This window comes from Lipotes vexillifer, unplaced genomic scaffold (assembly GCF_000442215.2).
Source record: "Lipotes vexillifer unplaced genomic scaffold, Lipotes_vexillifer_v1.1 scaffold1197, whole genome shotgun sequence".
NCBI lineage: Eukaryota > Metazoa > Chordata > Mammalia > Artiodactyla > Lipotidae > Lipotes > Lipotes vexillifer.
Window position 1 is genome coordinate 703,099 of NW_006780020.1, and position 19,928 is coordinate 723,026.

At 46.7% G+C, this 19,928-nt stretch overlaps 1 protein-coding gene across 1 annotated transcript in view; it reads right to left on the reverse strand.

Annotated features, from left to right (window-relative positions):
- Nucleotides 1–13,876, reverse strand: part of LIMK2 (LIM domain kinase 2) — a 55,912-nt gene extending 42,036 nt beyond the window's left edge. Inside the window, exons 1-2 of the mRNA XM_007453180.1 lie at nt 13,772–13,876; nt 1,268–1,367 (exon numbers count right to left, since the gene is read on the reverse strand). Coding sequence (XP_007453242.1) covers nt 1,268–1,367; nt 13,772–13,787 — 116 coding nt within the window. The 5' untranslated portion in view covers nt 13,788–13,876. The remainder of the gene's footprint in view (nt 1–1,267; nt 1,368–13,771) is intronic.
- Nucleotides 13,877–19,928: the final 6,052 nt, after the last annotated feature.

A 19,928-nucleotide genomic window follows, 5' to 3' on the forward strand; every position in this document is an offset into this window, starting at 1 on the left:
CTGCTTATTTTGGTTAGAAGATATTCATACAAATGGGAAAACGGCAGGGAACAAATAAACCGTATGGGTTGGAGGCCAAGGAGAGCTTCAGTCTGGGAACTCTGGGTTCTGATGCTGCTCGTTTGCCTCAGTTGTAAAATGAAAAGACTAGCCAGAGGCCCCTGTATCTATGATACTCTGCTCCTATCTTACTAAAAGGCAAAGTAAAAGTGGAATCAAATTCCCCGAGGGTAACCAAGGAGGAGTAACCAAAGCAATCAGATCCACAGAGAAGACTGGAGAGCTCTGAGTTAGAGCTGAAAGGGCAGAAAAATGCTCCAACTCTTCCAGAGGCCAGAGCTCTCCAGGCCAACCCCCCACGTAATTCCCTGGGTGGAGACAAGTGCTTAAAGGTCAATTAAATTTCTTGATATCAGCACAGGGGATGCTTTGCAACATGAGCTGTGTGTGGGAGCTGGAGTTTACAGCACATGGTGCCCAGCTACGGTCTGTCTCATTCTCAGATCTCAGCACAGCCCTGCCACTTCAGACCACGGGGGACCACAAATGCCCACCCAGCCTCCAACGAGGAATGACTGCAGGCCAGGCGCTGTGTTATGCTCTGGAGAATACAAAGACAAGCTCCCACTCTCAAGGATTCCAACCATTCAGTGGGTGGCTACCATGAGCTGGACCCTTGGCATATATGACTTCATTCAGTTTCAACAAGTCTGTGACAGAGATGATTAACACCTTTATTTTCCTGATGAGGAAACAGAGTCTCAGAGAAGAGGAACAAATCTGATATTAAAGTCTGTGTTATTTTCAAGAAACCGAGCTGCCTCCAAACAATAATCTAAGAGCTATAATAAAGTTAATAACAAAAAGCAGGAAACTAGGGAGGCATCCCGTGGTGTAGAAGAGCTGGCTCTGCCAGCTGCACTACAAACAACCCTTGAGGCAACTGTGTAATCAGCAGTGCAGGCATAGGAAAGTTGCTCTTTCTCGGCCTTGGTCTCCTCACCTATAAAGTGAGGGTGCTGGGACACCCCGGAAAGGTCTCCTCCCATCCCAAACCCCCCACCTCTAGCTGCACCCGGCTCATGTGTGGCTCTTCCACTTTCACCTGGTGTTTGCTCACATGCCCTTCCTGGGCATATCCCTTTGCTCCCTGAGCTCCCCCAAAATGGAAACTCTCTAGTAGGAAGCTTGTTTTGTATTTTCTAGAAGATGAAATAGTGCCTGGCCCGCAGCGCACTGGCAAAGACAGGGGTGTGGACCCACTTACCGGAAGCAGGAGCTGTGCCAGGCTTCGCTGACAGTCCTGTACAACCTCTGGTTCAGAGTGACATGGTCTCCACAGCCCCGACACCTCCAGGCATCTTCACCTGCAAACAAAACCAAGGGGCTCAGAGGCCGAAGAAGCAGGGGTGCAGGGATGGGATTCCTACCATGTAGAAGAAGACCAAGTTAACAGACTCTCATACTGAAAGGGCTGGGTGATGCTCTGCTGGATGCACAGCTCCCTCCTCCACAATATCCCTGGGGAGCGCTCATCTAGCTGTTCATCTCCCCACCACAGGGAATTCCTGGCCTCAAAAGTAGCCTCATTTTTTTTTTTTTTTTTTTTTTTTTTTGCAGAGCACAGGCTCCGGACTCGCAGGCCCAGCGGCCATGGCTCACAGGCCCAGCCGCTCCATGGCATGTGGGATCCTCCCACACCGGGGCACGAACCCGTGTCCCCTGCATCGGCAGGCAGACTCTCAACCACTGCGCCACCAGGGAAGCCCCCTCATTTTTTAAAATGAGACTTTTAAAAAAATGGTTCTGGTTGTTGCTTTTTCTACTGAAACAAAACCTGCCTTCTCCTTTCCTTCAGCCCTTGCTTATAGTTCTGAGTAGATGAAATGAACAGTCTCTTTATTTTCGGGTCACCCTTTCCTACAATGGTCCCCAGCCAGCACCCAGAAATTTCTCCTCTCTAGGTTACACGTGTTGCTGCCTTTCCCCATTCTTCAAAAGCCCTGGTAGATTTTCCATCACCCCAATGGTTCCATCATTCATTCAACCAACATCATGGGTCCTCTTGTTGGACCCATGGGTCCAAGCTCTACATTGGAGGCTGCTGGATAAATTACCCCTGCTCCTCAAAGAGGAAATCCACTGGAAAAGAAACATTCTTCCATATTGTACTTTTTCACTAAGATGTTAATTCAGGGGTAGAAGCAAAGTGCCATCTTAGTTCAGAGAAAGAAATTACAAGGGTAGAAGGGAAAGAACAAACATTTAATCCCTCCTATATGCCAAGAACTGTGCTAGATGCTTTCACAGACCCAATCTCATTTAATTCTCAAAACAATCCTGTGAGACAGGTATTATTATATTCATTTAACGGATGAGAGAACTGAAGCTTGGGGCCAGGGATGAAAGGCCAAGCGGCAGAGTTAGCATCCCAACTCGGGTCTGCCCCATTCTAAAGCCTGTGCTCTTTCTAGTTCCTGCTCATTCCACTCAGGGGAGCCAGGAAAGTCTTTGCAGGGGAATCTGAGCCTTGAAAGATGGGCAAGATTTACTACAGGCTGAAAAAGTATGGGGAAGAGCTGTGTAGGCTGAGACATTAGCATGGGCAGTAGCAGAGTCAGTCCACATCTCTCCAAAAGGGACAGAGCACAATACTCCTGGTGTGGCTCAGATGTTAACTTGTTGAAATAAAAGGGCAGCTGAGATCAAGTTGTGGTACCTGACTCAGCCCTAGAAAGCGGGACAAGGTTGTTACAAGACTCCCTTGTGCACCCCGTGTGTGCGGCTTTGTTCTCTCTGGGTAACTCCAGACTGCCACAGGCACAGTGACAGTCACCGGACCCTGTTTTACAGGCACAGGGGCCATGAATAGACAATGCACGGCTTCGGGCACTTCAGGATTGCTTGGCGGCATTCTGGGGCAGCCAGGGCACAGACAGCTGTCCTCATAGCCCAGAGGAGAGTTAAATGAGCTGGCAGAAGGCTTTAAAGCCCGACCCACCTGCTCCTCTCACATACATGTATCACCTCCTGGATCTTAACTTCCTAGACTCTCAAGAGGGAGGGGCCTTTGTGGTTTTGGGTGGTAGTGGTCAGACAGTGCACCATCAACCTCACAAACTCCAAGGCAGAAAAGTCTGAGACACTCATTCAAACTGGGTTATGGGTGAGACAGTGAATTAGTGAGGTTTTTTTTTTTATATTATTATTATTTTTACATCTTTATTGGAGTATAATTGCTTTACAATGTTGTGTTAGTTTCTGCTGTATAACAAAGTGAATCAGCTACACATATACATATATCCCCATATCCCCTCCCTCTTGCGCCTCCCTCCCACCCTCCCTATCCCACCCTTTTAGGGGGTCACAAAGCACCGAGCTGATCTCCCTGTGCTATGCAGCTACTTCCCACTAGCTATCTATTTTACATTTGGTAGTGTATATATGTCCATGCCACTCTCTCACTTCATCCCAGCTTCCCCCCCCTGTGTCCTCAAGTCCATTCTCTATGTCTGCATCTTTATTCCTGTCCTGCCCCTAGGTTCATCAGAACTACTTTTTTAGATTCCATATATGTGTGTTAGCATGTGGTATTTGTTTTTCTCTTTCTGACTTACTTCACTATGTATGACAGACTCTAGGTCCATCTACCTCACTACAAATAACTCAATTTCGTTTCTTTTTATGGCTGAGTAATATTCCACTGTATATATGTGCCACATCTTCTTTATCCATTCACCTGTCGATGGACACTTAGGTTGCTTTCATGTCCTGGCTGTTGTAAATAGTACTGCGGTGAACACTGTGGTGGTACATGTCTCTTTTTGAATTATGGTTTTCTCAGGGTATATGCCCAGTAGTGGGATTGCTGGGTTATATGGTAGTTCTGTTTTTAGTTTTTTAAAGGAACCTCCATACTGTTTTCCATAGTAGCTGTATCAATTTACATTCCCACCAACAGTGCAAGATGGTTCCCTTTAAGTGAGAGGGTTTTTAATGAACACAGATATCCAAATGAATCTTCCAAATTCTGGAAGTACCAGAGTTTGGGAACTCTTACATGAAAGGGCTTTCAGGCTGCCACCAGCAAATCTCATTATTTTAAGCCACACCTTGTTTCTTGCTTTTACTTTTTAACCGGCAAGGAATAGTCTCTGACCCGACCACCCACTTACTCAACAATTCAACATCTTGGCTCTGAGTGACCTCTGCTTGTTTCCAAAATTCAAAAAGAATCAGGACTTTCCACTGTGAAGATATTCGAGACAACTTGTTATGGCCACACCCTCCAGAGCCTGCCCTGCCCTCCAGTCCTTTTTTTTTTAATATAAATTTATTTATTTTATTTATTTATTTTTGGCTGCGTTGGGTCTTTGTTGATGCGCAAAGGCGCTAGTTGCGGCGAGTGGGGGCTACTCTTCGTTGCGGTGTGTGGGCTTCTCATTGGAGTGGCTTCTCTTGTTGCGGAGCGCAGGCTCTGGGTGCCCGTGCACCAGTAGCTGTGGCACGTGGGCTCAGTAGTTGTGGCCTGCAGGCCCTAGAGCACAGGCTCAGTAGTTGTGGCACACGGGCTTAGTTGCTCCGCGGCATGTGGGATCTTCCCGGACCAGGGCTCAAACCCGTGTCCCATGCATTGGCAGGCGGTTTCTTAACCACTGCGCCACCAGAGAAGTCCCCCTCCAGTCCTGAGAAACTCAACACCATTCAACACTTACATAACACGTGCTCTGTGCTAGGCACTAGGGGCACAAAAATCAAGACCCTCTACTCCCTCCTCTCATAGCCACCTGGCTCCACCTTTGAAATGTCCCTCCAACCCTTCTCTGTCCTTCAGCACAGCCCGAGTTCAGGTGTTTGGCTTCTTTTCCTGGTGTGCTGCACAGTTTTAGCTGGCTCACCCAGACTCCCCAATGTCTACAGAACTCAACTGTTGACTCCACCCCATCCCACCTCTCAGAAGACAGTCTCCACCACCACTCCCTTCTCCACTGGCTCCTTCCAACTGTCATTTACATAAATTCAAGTCTTTCCCATTAAAAAAAATCCTGGACCCCACTTTCTCCTCTAGCTACCACCCTTGCTTCCCCACGTCACAGCCACACATATTAAAAAGTTGTCTAATAGGGAATTCCCTGGCGGTCCAGTGGTTAGGACTCCGTACTTTTACTGCAAGGGCACGGGTTCAATCCCTGGTCGGGGGACTAAGACCCCGCAAGACACGCGGTGCAGCAAAAAAAAAAAAAAAAAAAAAAAAAATTTTCTAATAAAAAACAAACTTATGGCTACCAAAGGAGAAAAGGCAGGGAGGGATAAATTAGGAGTTTGGGATTAACAGATACACACTACTATATATAAAACAGATAAACAACAGGAGCTACTGTACAGCATGGGGAACTATATTCAATATCCTGTAATAAAACACAATGGAAAAGAATATGAAGAAGAATATATATATATATATGTATAACTGAATCATTTTGTTGTATACCAGAAACTGATACATTGTAAATCAACTATACTTCAATTAAAAAAAAAAAAAAAGTTGTCTACACATCACTGCCTTCGTTTCTTCACTTCCTATTTACTGCCCAATCCACTGCAGTTTGACTTCCACCCCCACCATTTCTCTGAAACTGTCTCACCAAGGTCAACAGTGACCGCTTATTGCTAAATTCAATGGACATGCTTCAGTCATTCTTTTAGCAAGTATTTATTGCATGCCAACTATGTGTCTAACACCATGCTCGGGAAAGAGCAGCAAACAAGAGAGAGATTAAACATAGAGCAGATATTAAACAATAACATAATTATTTTCATTATAATTGGGGCAAGTGGTAGGAAGAAGATATCAAGTTCATAACTAGGCAAATGGGGTTGGGTAGGGCAAACAAGAACATATTCCTTAAGGAAGTAATTTCCAAGCTGAGCTCTAAAGGATGAATAGAAATTAACCAGGCAAAAGGAGGAGGAAAGGGTAACACTGGAGACTGTGATGGCGGGGAGATCTGTGTAAAGGTCCTGAGGCAGGAACACAAACTCCTCACTCATCACTAAAGCTGGCTCTTGTTAGCTCCTAAGGACTAAGGAACTAAGACCAGTCCCTGGCCTACTACAGTTCCTCAAGAAACATTGAAAGAAGGGATGGCCCTCCACAAGGTGGCCCCAAAGAACCTTTATCTTTCAACCTTCTGTACAAACGAATGCTCTAGTCACATCTTGATTTATTTTTTATTCCTGCCACACAAACGCATCGTCTTGTATCCTAACATTCACACCTATAGCTACTCTGTGTGTTTAGGATACTTTATTTACCCACCTTTTCCTCCCTTAATCAGACTTCCATCCTTCCTTGATGGTCCCCCAAAGGCAGGAAGTGTTTGTTTCACTTGGTCTATTACCTGTTTTATAGCATTTGTTCTATAACTACAGTTCATTATGTTTCTGTCTCCTTTAGTCCCTTCCTCTCTGCACCACTGCCCCCAGCTCCAAGCGGCAAAGACTGCATCTTGATCATCTTCAAATCTCCAGGGCCTAGCATGAAGTCTGGTGCAGAACTGACACTCCTTTGTGTGGCAAATCCAACTGAAAAACTGGACCCAACTGCCAGCTATAAAGGTAATTTCCAAAGATAAGCTCCAACGGTCAGCAGCAATGATTCACCTGGAATGTGTCCTGGCTCCCCCGGGACTACCTCCAGGTAAAGTCACATGTAAACACACATGCCTCAGTCTGTCACATTGTACCTGAGGGAGGCTATTCACCCAGAGCCTTCAGCCTCCCAAACCCAGACTTTCTTCAAAAATACTCTTGGCCTCTTCAGCTCCCTTACACAGCCCTAAAAGTCAATGATCCTAACTCTCTTACAACCTTCATTCTAGGAAATGTAAGAGAAATGTAATAATACAAAGTCTTGGAGATTTCTGTGAGGCCTAGTGGAAGACCAGTCCAGGGTCCAGTCCGCCTGGGAAAGTCTTCCTCTAGGAAAAGACCTCATTGCACCAGGCTGTTCACCTCTCCCTCGACTGTGTTTACCTCCTATTTGCAGACTTATCAACAGTGGCTACTGATTGTCAGAGTCCAGAAAGGGAGCTTGACTAAGTAAATGTCCCCAGCAGCTTCAAACAATACGGAGCCCTTGTCAGGTGTTTAATAATCAGAAAACTATGCCTTCATGGTTATTACTGGGATTTGTTGCTTTTAGGAAGTGCTAAGTGTGCGATGCAAACAAGGTAAGAATTGTAACAAATGGCTCATTACAAAGTTTCTCACCTTCAGGATCTTTTGAATGCTGGTATAAAATATATTCAGCTTCTATACCCTTCTCTCTCCCAACTTAATAATTGGTGACATGAGCCTCAAACAATCTGTGACTCTACTGGGATAGGCACTAGGGTAGCAGGATGGTAAGGCTGGAAGGGCCTTTAAAAGTCATCTACTCAAACCTAAGTCTTTCATCTTTCTGAAAGAAAAATGGGCTTGGAGAAGAACTGAGTTGTCTAACCATCAGAAAGCTGGTCCAGAAGGGGCTCAAACCCAAATTCTGAGACTACCAGACCTGTTGCATTTTTATGATCCTAAGCAGCCTCAGACAAGTTGAGACTTGGAAGGGCTCAGTTATTCCATGGAAGGGCTCAGCCTGGTACCCCAGCTCAGGGCCAGTGAGTTTCCCACAAGACACTAACATTCACCTTAATCTTGGTCTAAGAACTAGGTTTCTGCAAACTAGTCCTTTTCAACTTCAAAGTGGTGAGAAATCCCCAAGCACTGACAGCTTGTGAGACCATAAAGCCTGGCCTGAACCAACATGCACAGATCCTATCCTTTCACTTGAGAAAAAAAATCGTTGGTGCTTCTCATGTTCCACTAGACTATGAGAACCTGGAACAAAACCCAGCCAATTCAGTGCAGCACAAAACAAGTACGGTAACTGTTGTGCCCCCTGGGAGCTGGCAGGTCAGGTATATAAATCCAACTTGTTCCAGGATAAAGCAGGAAGCAGAGGGGCAGGGCAGCAACTGGTATGGAACAACCAAGAGAGAAGAGATCACATTTGAATGAGGTGACTACCAACAAGATTAACAGTAATGATTAACATTCCTCTAGACATTCTCCCCTGTATCCCAAAGAGTTTTCCTCCTCACCTGCTTATCAAACATTACCAAAGAAGTGTCTAAGGAAGAAAGATTAGATGATTTTTAAAGGCGCTCCTGGACTTCTCTGGACCTTAGATTCTTCCTTCATAAAAGGAGGGATCATGGGCTTCCCTGGTGGCGCAGTGGTTGAGAGTCCGCCTGCTGATGCAGGGGACACGGGTTCATTCTCCGGTCTGGGAAGATCCCACATGCCGCGGAGTGCCTGGGCCCGTGAGACATGGCCGCTGAGCCTGTGCGTCTGGAGCCTGTGCTCCGCAACGGGAGAGGCCACAACAGTGAGAGGCCTACGTACCGCAAAAAAAGAAAAAAAGAAGAAACAGAAGGAACATCCTTAATTTGATAAATGACATTTACAAAACACTGTAATAAACATCATGTAACACTGAAACAGGGGCCTCTCATTTTTCAAGTCAAGGCACAGACATAGGCATCTCAGAGGTTTTATTCTTGCTGTTGTTCTCCTCTGCCTCTCCTTAGTTTATTAGGAAAAATTTGTAAGGGTCAAGCAGAAGAACCGGAGTTAGATCTGGGTTTGAAACCTGGCTCTGTGTCCTTGTGCAAATTACTTAACCCCTCTGAGCCTGACTCTTTTTTTTTTTTTTTTCTTTTGCATCAGCAGGCAGACTCTCAACCACTGCGCCACCAGGGAAGCCCTGAGCCTGACTATTAATCTTTATTTTTTTTAAGAAAGTAAACAAATAACTTTCTCCCCCAGCTCCTATCACTAATTTTTAATAACTGAAATACAGTTGACATACATTATGTTAGTTTCAGGTGTACTGCAGTGACTTGATGTTTGCATAAATTATAAAATGTTCACCACAAAAAGTCTAGTAACCACCTGTCCCCATACAAAGTTATTACAATATTATTGACCTTATTCCTTATGCTGTATATTATATCCCTGTGGCTTATTTATAACTGGAGGTTTGTACCTCTTAATCCCCCTTACCTATTTCACCCTCTTGTCTCTTAATCTTTAAAAAGAGGATATCACCCACCTTACAGCATTACCAAGAGGATTAAGAGAAATAACATAATATTACCTGAAAATACCTCCCACAGTGTCTGGCACTTAGTTGGCAACTGAATTGTGAGTAGCTTTTCTTCTTTCTTTCATGTATATCTAGGGGACTGGCTGGGGAAAACGCTGAGCTATTAAATACATTAGCCTCTAAAATCTGATGGGAATGTTTTCAAAACAAATAAGCAAATGTCTTCTATGTGTCCATGTGCAAGCCAGAGACTAGGCCACAAACTTACGGGGCCCTTGGCGAGTGCTCATGGGTATGAGGGGCAAGGATATGTAAAAAAATAACACACGTCAGAGAGGGACAAACCAGGTACTGGGGGCAAGGCAAGCTTTGTGGAGTAATAAGACACTTGGTAGAGAAACAAGACAGATGGTTCTTGCCACTTTCGGCTTTCGGGCACTCAGGTTCTCACTTCCAACCATAAGTTTACTTAGCTGTGAATGAGTAGGCATTTTCTTATCTAGGGGAAGGCCTACAAAGAATCTCTTTATCAGAGAACTGGTTAACCAATTCATACATTCTCAGATGGCAGTTCTCAACCCATTGTCAATGGCAGGGAAAAACTACTTTGAGCCCTTATTATATGCCAGGCAGTGTCCTAAGCACTAGGCAATCATGAACTAATTGAATATAAAGATTCCATGAAATAAGGACTAGTATCAAAGGACTATTATTGTTCCCATTTTAATGAAAAGGAAACTGAACTGCTCAACTAACAAGTGTTAAGAGCTGGGTTTAGACCACAGGTCTGCTTACTCCAAAGTCTGTCTTCAACTACATTTTAGACTTTCTTTACTAGAAAAATAAATTACAAGTAGAGAGATCTGACAAAATAGAATCCCAGGATGGACGCTCAAGGTGTACTTTAATAGAACCAAGCAATGGTTTCGTGTTTTAGCTACTGTTGGATGTGAATTAATAGGTAAGAGTCTAATTCTTGCTACTGTATAAAGAAAGGTCAAGAGTGGGAAAGAATATAGACTTGTAAGAGACTGCTACAGCTCCACGCCCTCTCACTGAAATGCTGAAATGATACCTGGGGGTGGGCTCCACCCCTCCCTAGTATGAGCCCAAGCCCCCAACCCCAGGTTGCACTGATCAGAGGCCAGCCCTGGGCTGGAAATCAGCAGAGCCTCCAGAAGAGGCAGACAACCCACCAGGAATGTGGAAAGCCTAATACTGCCTCTTGAACATGATGGGTTTCTATTCAGCTTTAAAACCTTGTGGTCTTCTTGGACCCTATCTTGCTCCCTCCATCCCATATCCAGAGCCATTCAAGTCACCCAACCCTGCCCATGACATGAGGCATTTTCCTCTGGTCAGTGCCTCCTTCTCCATTCCTATCACTAACAACCTCAGCTCAGGGTCCATTGTATGTACCCACCTCCAGACTGGTGCTCTTCCTCACCCTTGTCCAATCCATCCTGCCCACCAAAGCCAGATTGATAGTATAAACACAAAATGCCCACATCATGACTCTCCCTGCCTCTAAACCTATGGTCTCTGCTGCAGATCAGAAAAGTCTACAAGCCTCGCATTAAACCCTCTGCAGTCTGGCTTCACCCACCCTCTCAGCCTTATCTTCTACTTCCCACACCTCCCAATCTTTGCCTCCACCACACATATTAATTCACCACCCCTTGTGAAGATCCTGAAACTCACCTGCCTTTGCAATCCTACTCCCACAGTTTTACTCCTTACCCCTTAAACCCCCCTGCCCCTTTTTTTAACCTACCTGAGACCTCTCAAATCTTACCTCCGTCAAGCATTCCCTGACCAAATCTGGTAGCCACCCTGGACACCTTGCTGTTCTTCAAACATGCCAAGCACATTCCTGGCTCAGGGTCTTTGCTCATTCTCTTTTATTCCTTGTCCACAATGTTCTACCCCCAGATATGCAAATGGCTCACTCCCTTGCTTCATTTCTCTGCTCAGATGTCATCAAAGAGAGGTTCCCCTGACCTCCCACTGCACCTATGCCCTTATCATACTTCATCTCTCTTCAGAGCATTTATCCCTGACATATGATATTCATGTATTTACTTATTGTCTGTCTCTCGCCACCAGAACGTACACTCCACGAGGGAAGGGATTTGATCTATTTTGCTCCCTGTTGTATCCCCCAGGGCCTAGAAGTGCTTGGCACACAGCAGGAACTCAATATATACTTGTGGGATAAATGTATGAATAAAGTTCTCCCTCATCTTTGAAATTCCCTAATGTTATCACCTATAGGCCTTATAATAGCTTGCCTTGATTTGTTCATTTTTTCCTCAATTACTCTGAATAGTGAATTTCTCAAAGGCACAAACCACATATTATTCAATTCCACAAATACTGTGTGCCAGACCCTGTATGCCTCAAGGACCCTGGAATATTGGAAAGAGCACTGGACAAGTCCTAGGTTAGACCTGGCTCTACCGCTATTTGAGTAACCCTAGACAAATCCATTTTCCTCCCTAGTCCCCAGTTTCTCAACATGTAAAACGAGAAGAGTTACATTATCTCTAGCATCTGTTAAAATTTATAACAGGTAACACTTGGCCCAGCCCAGTGCCTTAGACATCACCGGTACTCAGCAAATATTTGATTTCTCTGTTGATTCTCCTGTTACACAGGAATGTGAGTTGTCTCGGAACACAGCTCTGACTGTGTTCAAGAACAAGTGAAAGTTTAAGTCCCGCTTCCTTCTCTGACTCCATGGGCAACCTCATTCTGGTGTTTGTGATTCAGAGAGGATGATGCACCAAATTTGAAGCTAGAAAATATGAACTCTGACCACTGCTATTTTTTTGGCTATGGAACCTTGAACAAGTAATTTCTGAACCTTAGTCTCCTTATCCATAAAAAAGCTATACTGGCCTTCTCTCAATCTTCAAAGGCACCACATGCCTTTCTGCCTCAGGGTTTTTTTATGTACCCTCTGCCTGAAAAGTTCTTCACCCCTTCTCAGCTGGACTAGCTTCTACTTATCCTCAGGGCTCAGCATAAACTTGCTTTATAAAGGATGTGTTCCCTATCCACTTCCCTTGCCCCTGGTGCAATCTTATGGCACATATCTCAACTGCTTATCTCAGTTATTATGGCATTTATCTCAATTGTCACCTCAATTATTTACTGTACATAGCTAGGGCTGTAAGCACCACAAAGGCCAAGAACTGTGTCGTTTTGCTCATCATTATACTCCTCAGCGCTTGGCTTAGCGTGTGGCCCAGAAGTATCCAACAAATATTCTTAAGGAAGAATGTACAAACGAATGCATCTAGAGGCACTGATGCCTCTAGACAGCTTTTTGGTTCACTCAGAGAAAGATCTAATAAACACTATTGCACTCTAAGATCTTTTGCAAGTTTCTGAGAATCAAGGTTCAAGAAAGGGAACCTATGTTACTCAAAGGTTAGAAAAAATCATTAGAAATCATTTGAGACAAAGAATTCTGGAAACTAAAAAATAAAATAAAATAAAATAGGAAGGGACAGAGAATGTCTACCCCTAGCCCTTTTTCTCTAAAAGCCTATTATTAAGAATGAGGAGAAAATCCCATGCTCCCATGGTGAGGAAGTGACCCACTGGTGGCCTGGTCCTTTTATTCAGGATGTAGGAAGTGACTGTCCACAGGCTGAAAGCCAGGAAGCGGGGGCAGATATCCAGGACAGCCTCCCTCCTCCACTATTCCCTCCTGCCAGCTCTAGAAAGCTTCTGGACGCTGACCCTGGTCGACCTAGAGGCTGGGCCACCCACACAGGTGGGTGTTTCCCAAAACTTTCTGGGAAACAGAAAGTTCCTGGTACTGGGGGACAGGCAAGGAGGGCAGGAAGCTGCAGGGTGGTGTGAAATGACTGGGAGGGGACCGCAGGCCCAGCCAACCTAACCCTGAAGCTACCCTTCACCCTTAGACACTCTTCCTTCCAGGAGGTGTTTGGCCACATTCCTTTCTGGTCTCAGAGGGGCCATGGGAGGGCCCAGAGCCCCAGGGGGCCTACCTGCCTCAGGAAGAAGCTCCAATCTCTCCCTACCCCCAGTCGTGTCCTAAACCCCAAGGGAGCCCACAATGCCCTACTTCCTGCAAAGAACCCCAAGACCCAGGAGACCGCAGGCACCAAGATACCCTCCAGAAGGCTTGGATCCCGTGGGAAACTCATACTCTCAATTTTCCACAGAAAATCCAGAACACGGGGTAACTCTCCATACCCTCAGAACCTACCCGAACTCTGAGGATGCCGTACTCCCCATATTCCCCCAAACTGTGACTCCAACGGAAACCGGTCCCCTCAGCTTCCTCAGAGTTTTAATTTGAGGACCTGCAGTCTCCAGGTCCACAAAAAAAGGTGCCCCCCCAGCATCCCTTCCTCCCAAGGACCTCGACTCGCGGGAAGCCGCCAACCCCGCCTGCCCCACCTCCCCGCGAGCCCTCTATCCCCGCTCCCCACAACCTCCGAGTCTTCGGGGAGCGCTGTGCTCACTCCGCAAATTCTCTAAGGAGCCAGTACCCACGGGGGTCCACTCAGCCCGAAACCCCAGAGAGGCCACCAGCTCCCCTCAGGCGCCTCGGGGCCGGGGCAGGACGGCGCAGCCCTTCCTTACCCGCCTGCTCGGCCATGGTCCCAGAGGCGCGGAAATGGGGAAGAGGAGGCCGCTACAGCGGCGTCTCCGCTCAGCTCCTGCCGCCGCCTCAGGCGCGCGAGGACCTCTGCCCGGGGCGCGAGCGAGATGCGCCGCCTACGGCGCCCGGGGAGGACCAAACCGCACCTGGCACGGGGGCCCGCCCGCCTACGCCCCGCCCAGCCGACGCCAGGCCCCGCCCCTGGGCCTAGCCCCGCCCCCTGGTTCGGGCTCTGCAGCTGCCCTGGTGCCCGCTAGACTCTGCGCCCTCTGTGGGTGCCCGAACTGGTGAGGGTGATTCAGCGCAGGCTAGAGATCTCAACACAGAAGACCCTCTGCCCATTTTACCGATGGGGACAGCTGAGGACCAGAGGGGACAAGTTCGAACCTCAAAATGGCTCAGCTCATTAGGAGATGAGCTGGGATGGGAACACAGGCTCTTAATCCCCAGTCGAAAGCTCTTTCCAGTAGAGTGTCTGGAATCAAGAATATGAATATGGAGAAACCAGGTTTACCCACAAATAGCTTTGGGGGGGGTTGAGGGTGGGCTTTTCTTAGAAGCTTCCAGCTCAGAAAAGCCACTTGTCTGTGCCACTATAAGCAAGCTGACACTCAGTGGCAGATCCTTAGCAGGCCAAGTAGGTATATAAATGAACCCCGAACACCAGATCTTCCAATTTTTCAAGATAAGCCAAAAATCCAGGTATTTAGGTGAAATTTCCCTCTTTTAAAAATGTTGGTAACATTCAAATTCTAAAAATGCCATGTAGGTCAAAGGAAATGTACCAGTGGTCTGGATTTGCCCTTCGGACTCTTCTTTGTAGAGAAGAGCCCTGGATCAGGATTTAGCACAGCAGACTGGTTTCTCGTATCCGCTAGGTGGCTGAGAGAACCACTTCCCCTCGCTTGGTTTGGGAGGGGCTTGGGGTCCTCTGTGTGACTAAGGTTCGGCCACATCAGCTGGTCCCTGAGGTCCCTCCCATCTAATGCTCTTGTGCTGGGTCTTTGGCAACTGTTATTTCCTTAGATCAGATATAGGTCATGAGAAAAGTGTACAAATGACCAGGAAGGGACAGGGATGGGGCCCAAGGAAATGGATCACAACACTCCCACCAAGGACAAAGTTCAACCCAGCACTCAAGTACACAAAGGTGAGCACAATCCTCTTCCTTCCTGCTCTGACTGTGTACTCCAAACCAGATGCAGGTCAGATTTTTCTCCTCTGGGTGTGGCAGGTGGCCCCTTAAGTCCTGAGTGTGAAGAAAGTGCTGAGGGGCAGTGTGGGCGATGTGCCTGACTTCTGTTCATTCCTGGGAACCCTCTTCAGCAGTGGGCTTTACTTTCTGAGGATATCTCTGCTCTGATTATAGTAAAGACAAAACTGTGTATTGAATTAAAGTGATGGTGATGCAGGGGACTCTCCTGACAAGCCACCTCATGGCTAGCAAAAAGGGGTGAGGCTTTTATTTGCCCTGCACATGAAAAGAGGTTACACTGTATTCTCCCAGACACCCAGGCACTGGCAGCCTTGGAACCAAGGCCCCTGGGAGTCTTCCCTCTCCCTCTGCCCCACAGCAAGGCACCCAGGTCTGTCTCTTCTCTCTCCTCACTCTCATTACACTTCTTTCCCACCTCCAGCCTCATGGTCTTCACCAGCAGGGAGCGGGAGGATAAACAACTCCCCCCAAGTTGCTCCCAGGGAAGTTCAGGTAACTTTGAGAAGTGAAAAGTTGAAATGTAAAGGAAGAGAACAGCAGTCTACAGAAATGATAAAACCCAGAGATACCTTTTCAACATGGACACAAAGAACATTCCAAAATCACTTGTGAACTCAAATGGAGTTCTGGAGGGCAGAAAAGGCCTGCGCAGGGAGAAAGCCTCCTGGGTTTCTAGTACCAGGTCACCTGTCTGCAGTTTGATTACCTGACCATGGCTTGGTCAGTCCTTGAGGCCAGATCCTGCTGACTGACTCACAAGCAACTCTCTGGGCCTACAGAAATGAGGACCTGGGCCCTGACAAACACCTTAAGGTCTGGCTCTGCCATCCTGAGGGAACTGGTCTACTGGTCCGTGGCCAGATACTCCCAGTGTCACTTCCATGTGCCTCAGACCAAGTCAGTCTTGGACCTCTAATTTCTCCTCTCCCTGAATCATCCTACCTAAAACGGACTGATTAATCTTCCAAAACTATGTTTCTGTCACCTCTGTGCTCAAAAACCAATAGCTCCCTATTGCCTACAAAATAACAGCCAAACCTGGCCCTCAAGAACTAACCACATCTCACCCTACATACAGCCTTCTCTCCCTACTCCCTTCGCTCCAGGACTCTTTTTCCTGAATACCTTCTGCCCTTGTAACATTCTGCCATTCCTACAACCACCAGCTGTCCCCAACCCCACTGCTCCCCATGTTCTCTGTAATTTTGTTGTCCCATTCTGCCAGAAGTGCAGTCTTGTTTCTAAACCCTTAACACATTGTTATTTTCAATTATATCATTTTGCAACCCCTGTGAACTAATCTAAATCTGCACAGTCCAATATGGTAGCCACTAGCCATACGTGGTTATTTAAATTAAAATGAGATAAAACAAAAAATTCAGTTCTTCAGTACACTAGCCACATTTCAGGTACCTGATAGCCACATGTGGCTAGTGGTTACTGTGTTGCACAGTGCAGACAGAGAACATCTCCACGACTGCAGAAAATTCTATTGGACAGTGCTGTTCTCAACAATGATCAGTAAGGGCTGCTAAAATCACAAAGAGGGACCACCAGACATTATGTGTCTCCTGATATGATGTAACAAGAAGTATACATCACGACATAGTCTTACCAAAAAAAAAAAAAAAAAAAAAAACCAGAAATCGGCCATAAAAAAATTTAATCATGATTTTTTTTTTTTTTTTTGGGGGAACGGGGCCTGCTGTTCTCAACAATGATCAGTAAGGGCTGCTAAAATCACAAAGAGGGACCACCAGACATTATGTGTCTCCTGATATGATGTAACAAGAAGTATACATCACGACATAGTCTTAAAAAAAAAAAAAAAAAAAATCAAGCCTGAATCTGGCCAAGCCTCTAGATTTAACAACCAATTTACAGGAAATACAAGAGTGAGAAGAGTTTGTTAATACCACAGTGATGCAAATAGCAAAAGTGAAGTTGTAGGAAACTGAACAGGACAAACTAACTGCAAGGGAAAGAAAAGAGACAGAAGAGGATCCTATAGATGTAAGAGAGACTTAAGAGACATCCAATAGCAACGTATGGATCTAATCTGGATCTCAACTCAAACTGTACAAGAGTTATGAGACAACTAGGAAAATTTGAACAATGATTGGATACATGATATTAAGGAATTACCATCAATTTTTAAAGGTACATAAAAGAGTATCTTGGTTATATTTTTAAAAATCCTTGAGATGCATATTGAAATACTTAATAGGTGAGATATGACTAGAATTTGCTTCAAAACAGTGCAGGTACGGGAGAGGAACAGTGTCAGGGTGGGGATGAAACAAGACTGGACCTGAGTTGATGGCTATTGGGGTTGAACAACTGGTACATGGAGGCCTTATTGTCCTGTTCTACTTCTGTGTCTTCTTTCCTTTTCTTACTGGGCTTATGAATTCCTGGAGTTCCCTTACCTTTGCATTTCCTACTAAGTCTTGGCACTATTCAATTTGATAACTGTTAGGTCAAAGTTTAAGAGGGAGAAAAGAACTCCTTTCAGACGGATGACCTGTAGCTCTGATGTGCTGGGGAGCCCGAGGCTGGGCCAGGTTTGTAATATCACTATCTTCCATCTCACGTTCTGCTGAGAACCTCACGGAACCTTACGAAGCAGCACGCCCCCTGTTCCAGGTAGAGGGCTTGGCTGGAGGCCAGCTTGCCTTGTCAGAGAACGTGGGGAGAGATGCTGACACGGAACAACCTGATTCTCCTCAAGGCTCTCCTTGGCCACAAGCTAAGCTCCAGGGTGGCAGCCCACAACCTTCAGAATTCCATACACTTATGAGGACTGGGCCTGCCTGTCAGACAGGTCACACCTTGGGTGGGGCTGTGTATGAAGCCAGGCCTCCAGCCTATGCTTCTCATTTCTAATTATCCATGGGTGTTTGAAGACTTTCATCCTCAATCTTTGTGGAGGCCAGACCAGTCCTCAACCCATTCCCCCCCCACTCCCCTGACACAGTAAGTCCACAGCTCACAGTTATGTAAAACCATTTGTTTAATTCTAAATCAAATAATTTTTACAACAGTGAAAATCAGTGACTGGTCAAGGTGTACTCGGTATTATTTTCTGACTGTGGTTGGGACCTGGTCCTAATCCACAAAGGTGGCAGGAGGGGTTGGGGGCCAAGAACATAGAAAACACACACAAAGAAAGGAAAAATGCCTCAGCAGAGGGGTGAGGTGGTGAGCCTGCGGGGGCATTGGGAAGGGGCCTCCCTGTTGGGGCTGGGCCAGCAGTCCCAAGTCGGCTCTCCTGCCCCAGCTCCTGGCAGAGCATGAGTGGGGACCTGCCAGGTTCAAAATCAAAGGGCACATGGCCAACCTGGCTTTGCTAACAGGTTCCTGGGATGCCTTTGCTGGTGGAGCTCTCCTGGGCTCACTCCTCTTCGTTAAAGGGTCAAAGTTATTTGTCTTCCTACCTACAACCCTTCTATTTTTAACCTTTCTTCTGGAAACCCATTTCTGTTCGATCCATCTGACTGAAGTCCTCTCTCCCATCACTAGGTGGGGCCGTTGCACTGAGAAACCAGGGCCCGTCAGACCTGGGATTTCCAGGTGATAAAATGAGCACTCTTCAGTGGGTGCCCAGAGAACCTTTAAAATCCATCAGGCACACCGTAAAGCAGGTGGCTTATTCCTACCAAATGGATTCGGCAAATGAACCACCTATTCAGTACTTGTATTTGTCTGTTTAAACACTGAACTCTGGCACTGAAAGGTAAGAGGGGAAGCAGGGGGTGCAGTGGAGAGAGGAGAAGGGCTTCCCTCATCTTCCTCAAGGTCTTGGTTTCCACACACTATGCAGAACCATATCTGGAACAAACACTAGGTGGGGCTTTCAACCACTTGTTGGCTATTGCTGGGGGTTAACTCAGGAGCAGTGTGGACTGGTGAAGTGACAGAGAGGCCCTCAGAGTAAGTCCATCTCCCCCTACCCTAAGGGTCTCCTGGAAGAGCCTGGATTTCTACGAAGATGCCAGACTGGCAGAGCGAGACCCATTCCACCAGGTGAACTGTTCTCCTGCTGGCAACACACTCCCTCGGTCAAATTCGGAAGAAGCAGCTTGTGAAGCTGAAAAACAAATCAGGGGCTTGGGAAGAATGACTTCCCGGAAAGTTTCCAGGGGAAGACTTGCACAGGCAGACCGCATCCTATCTTTGTGCTGAGGCTCCCTGGGCTCTGCGCCCGGCTTTACAAACCACCAGGGGTTGCCTGCTCTGGAGTAGCGTGCTTCTCTGGTTTTAGCACACACACAAGAGGTCTTCAAACCATACCAAATTCAGAGTCACATGCTAGGTCTCCCCTTTCCCTGCCTCTTCTTTAAGGACAATTTGGCTTCTGAGGAGGGTGGTCTTCAACATGCAGCTGGGGTGACTCAACAAGGCTCCCAGTTTCCTTTGTGGGGTCTGGGAAAGGATGCACCTGGAGCTTCTGTGGCCTTAGGGACAAGGCTGCTTGTTCAGTCATTCCTACATCTGAGCTCCGAATCCCACCTGAGTCCCGACTGCAGGTCTTTCCTAACACGCAGTCCGTCCTGGCTTCAACAGTAATCTAGGCTGGGTGCCCTCTGGCAGGGAGGCAGATGTGCATAGTTTTGGGGGAAAACTGATGGGAAACCACATGTCTCTGGGGATAATCTACGCCAGGAAACCAGGAGGTCATCCAAGCCACTCTGGAGCCAAAGACACTGAGCACAGCCCAGAGGCAATAGATCTTTGGGTCCCTGGTGAATTCATGAATTGACTCCAGCTCCAGCTGCTGTAATTATGATCTTAATAGGATAGCAATTTCTTGCATCTCTGCTGAAGAGGAAATAGGACAGAATAGCACTGCGATCTGGAAGGGGAACCTCTCTGTATGAGGAGTCCCACTGACTTCGGAGGCCACTTACCAAGGGGTATTT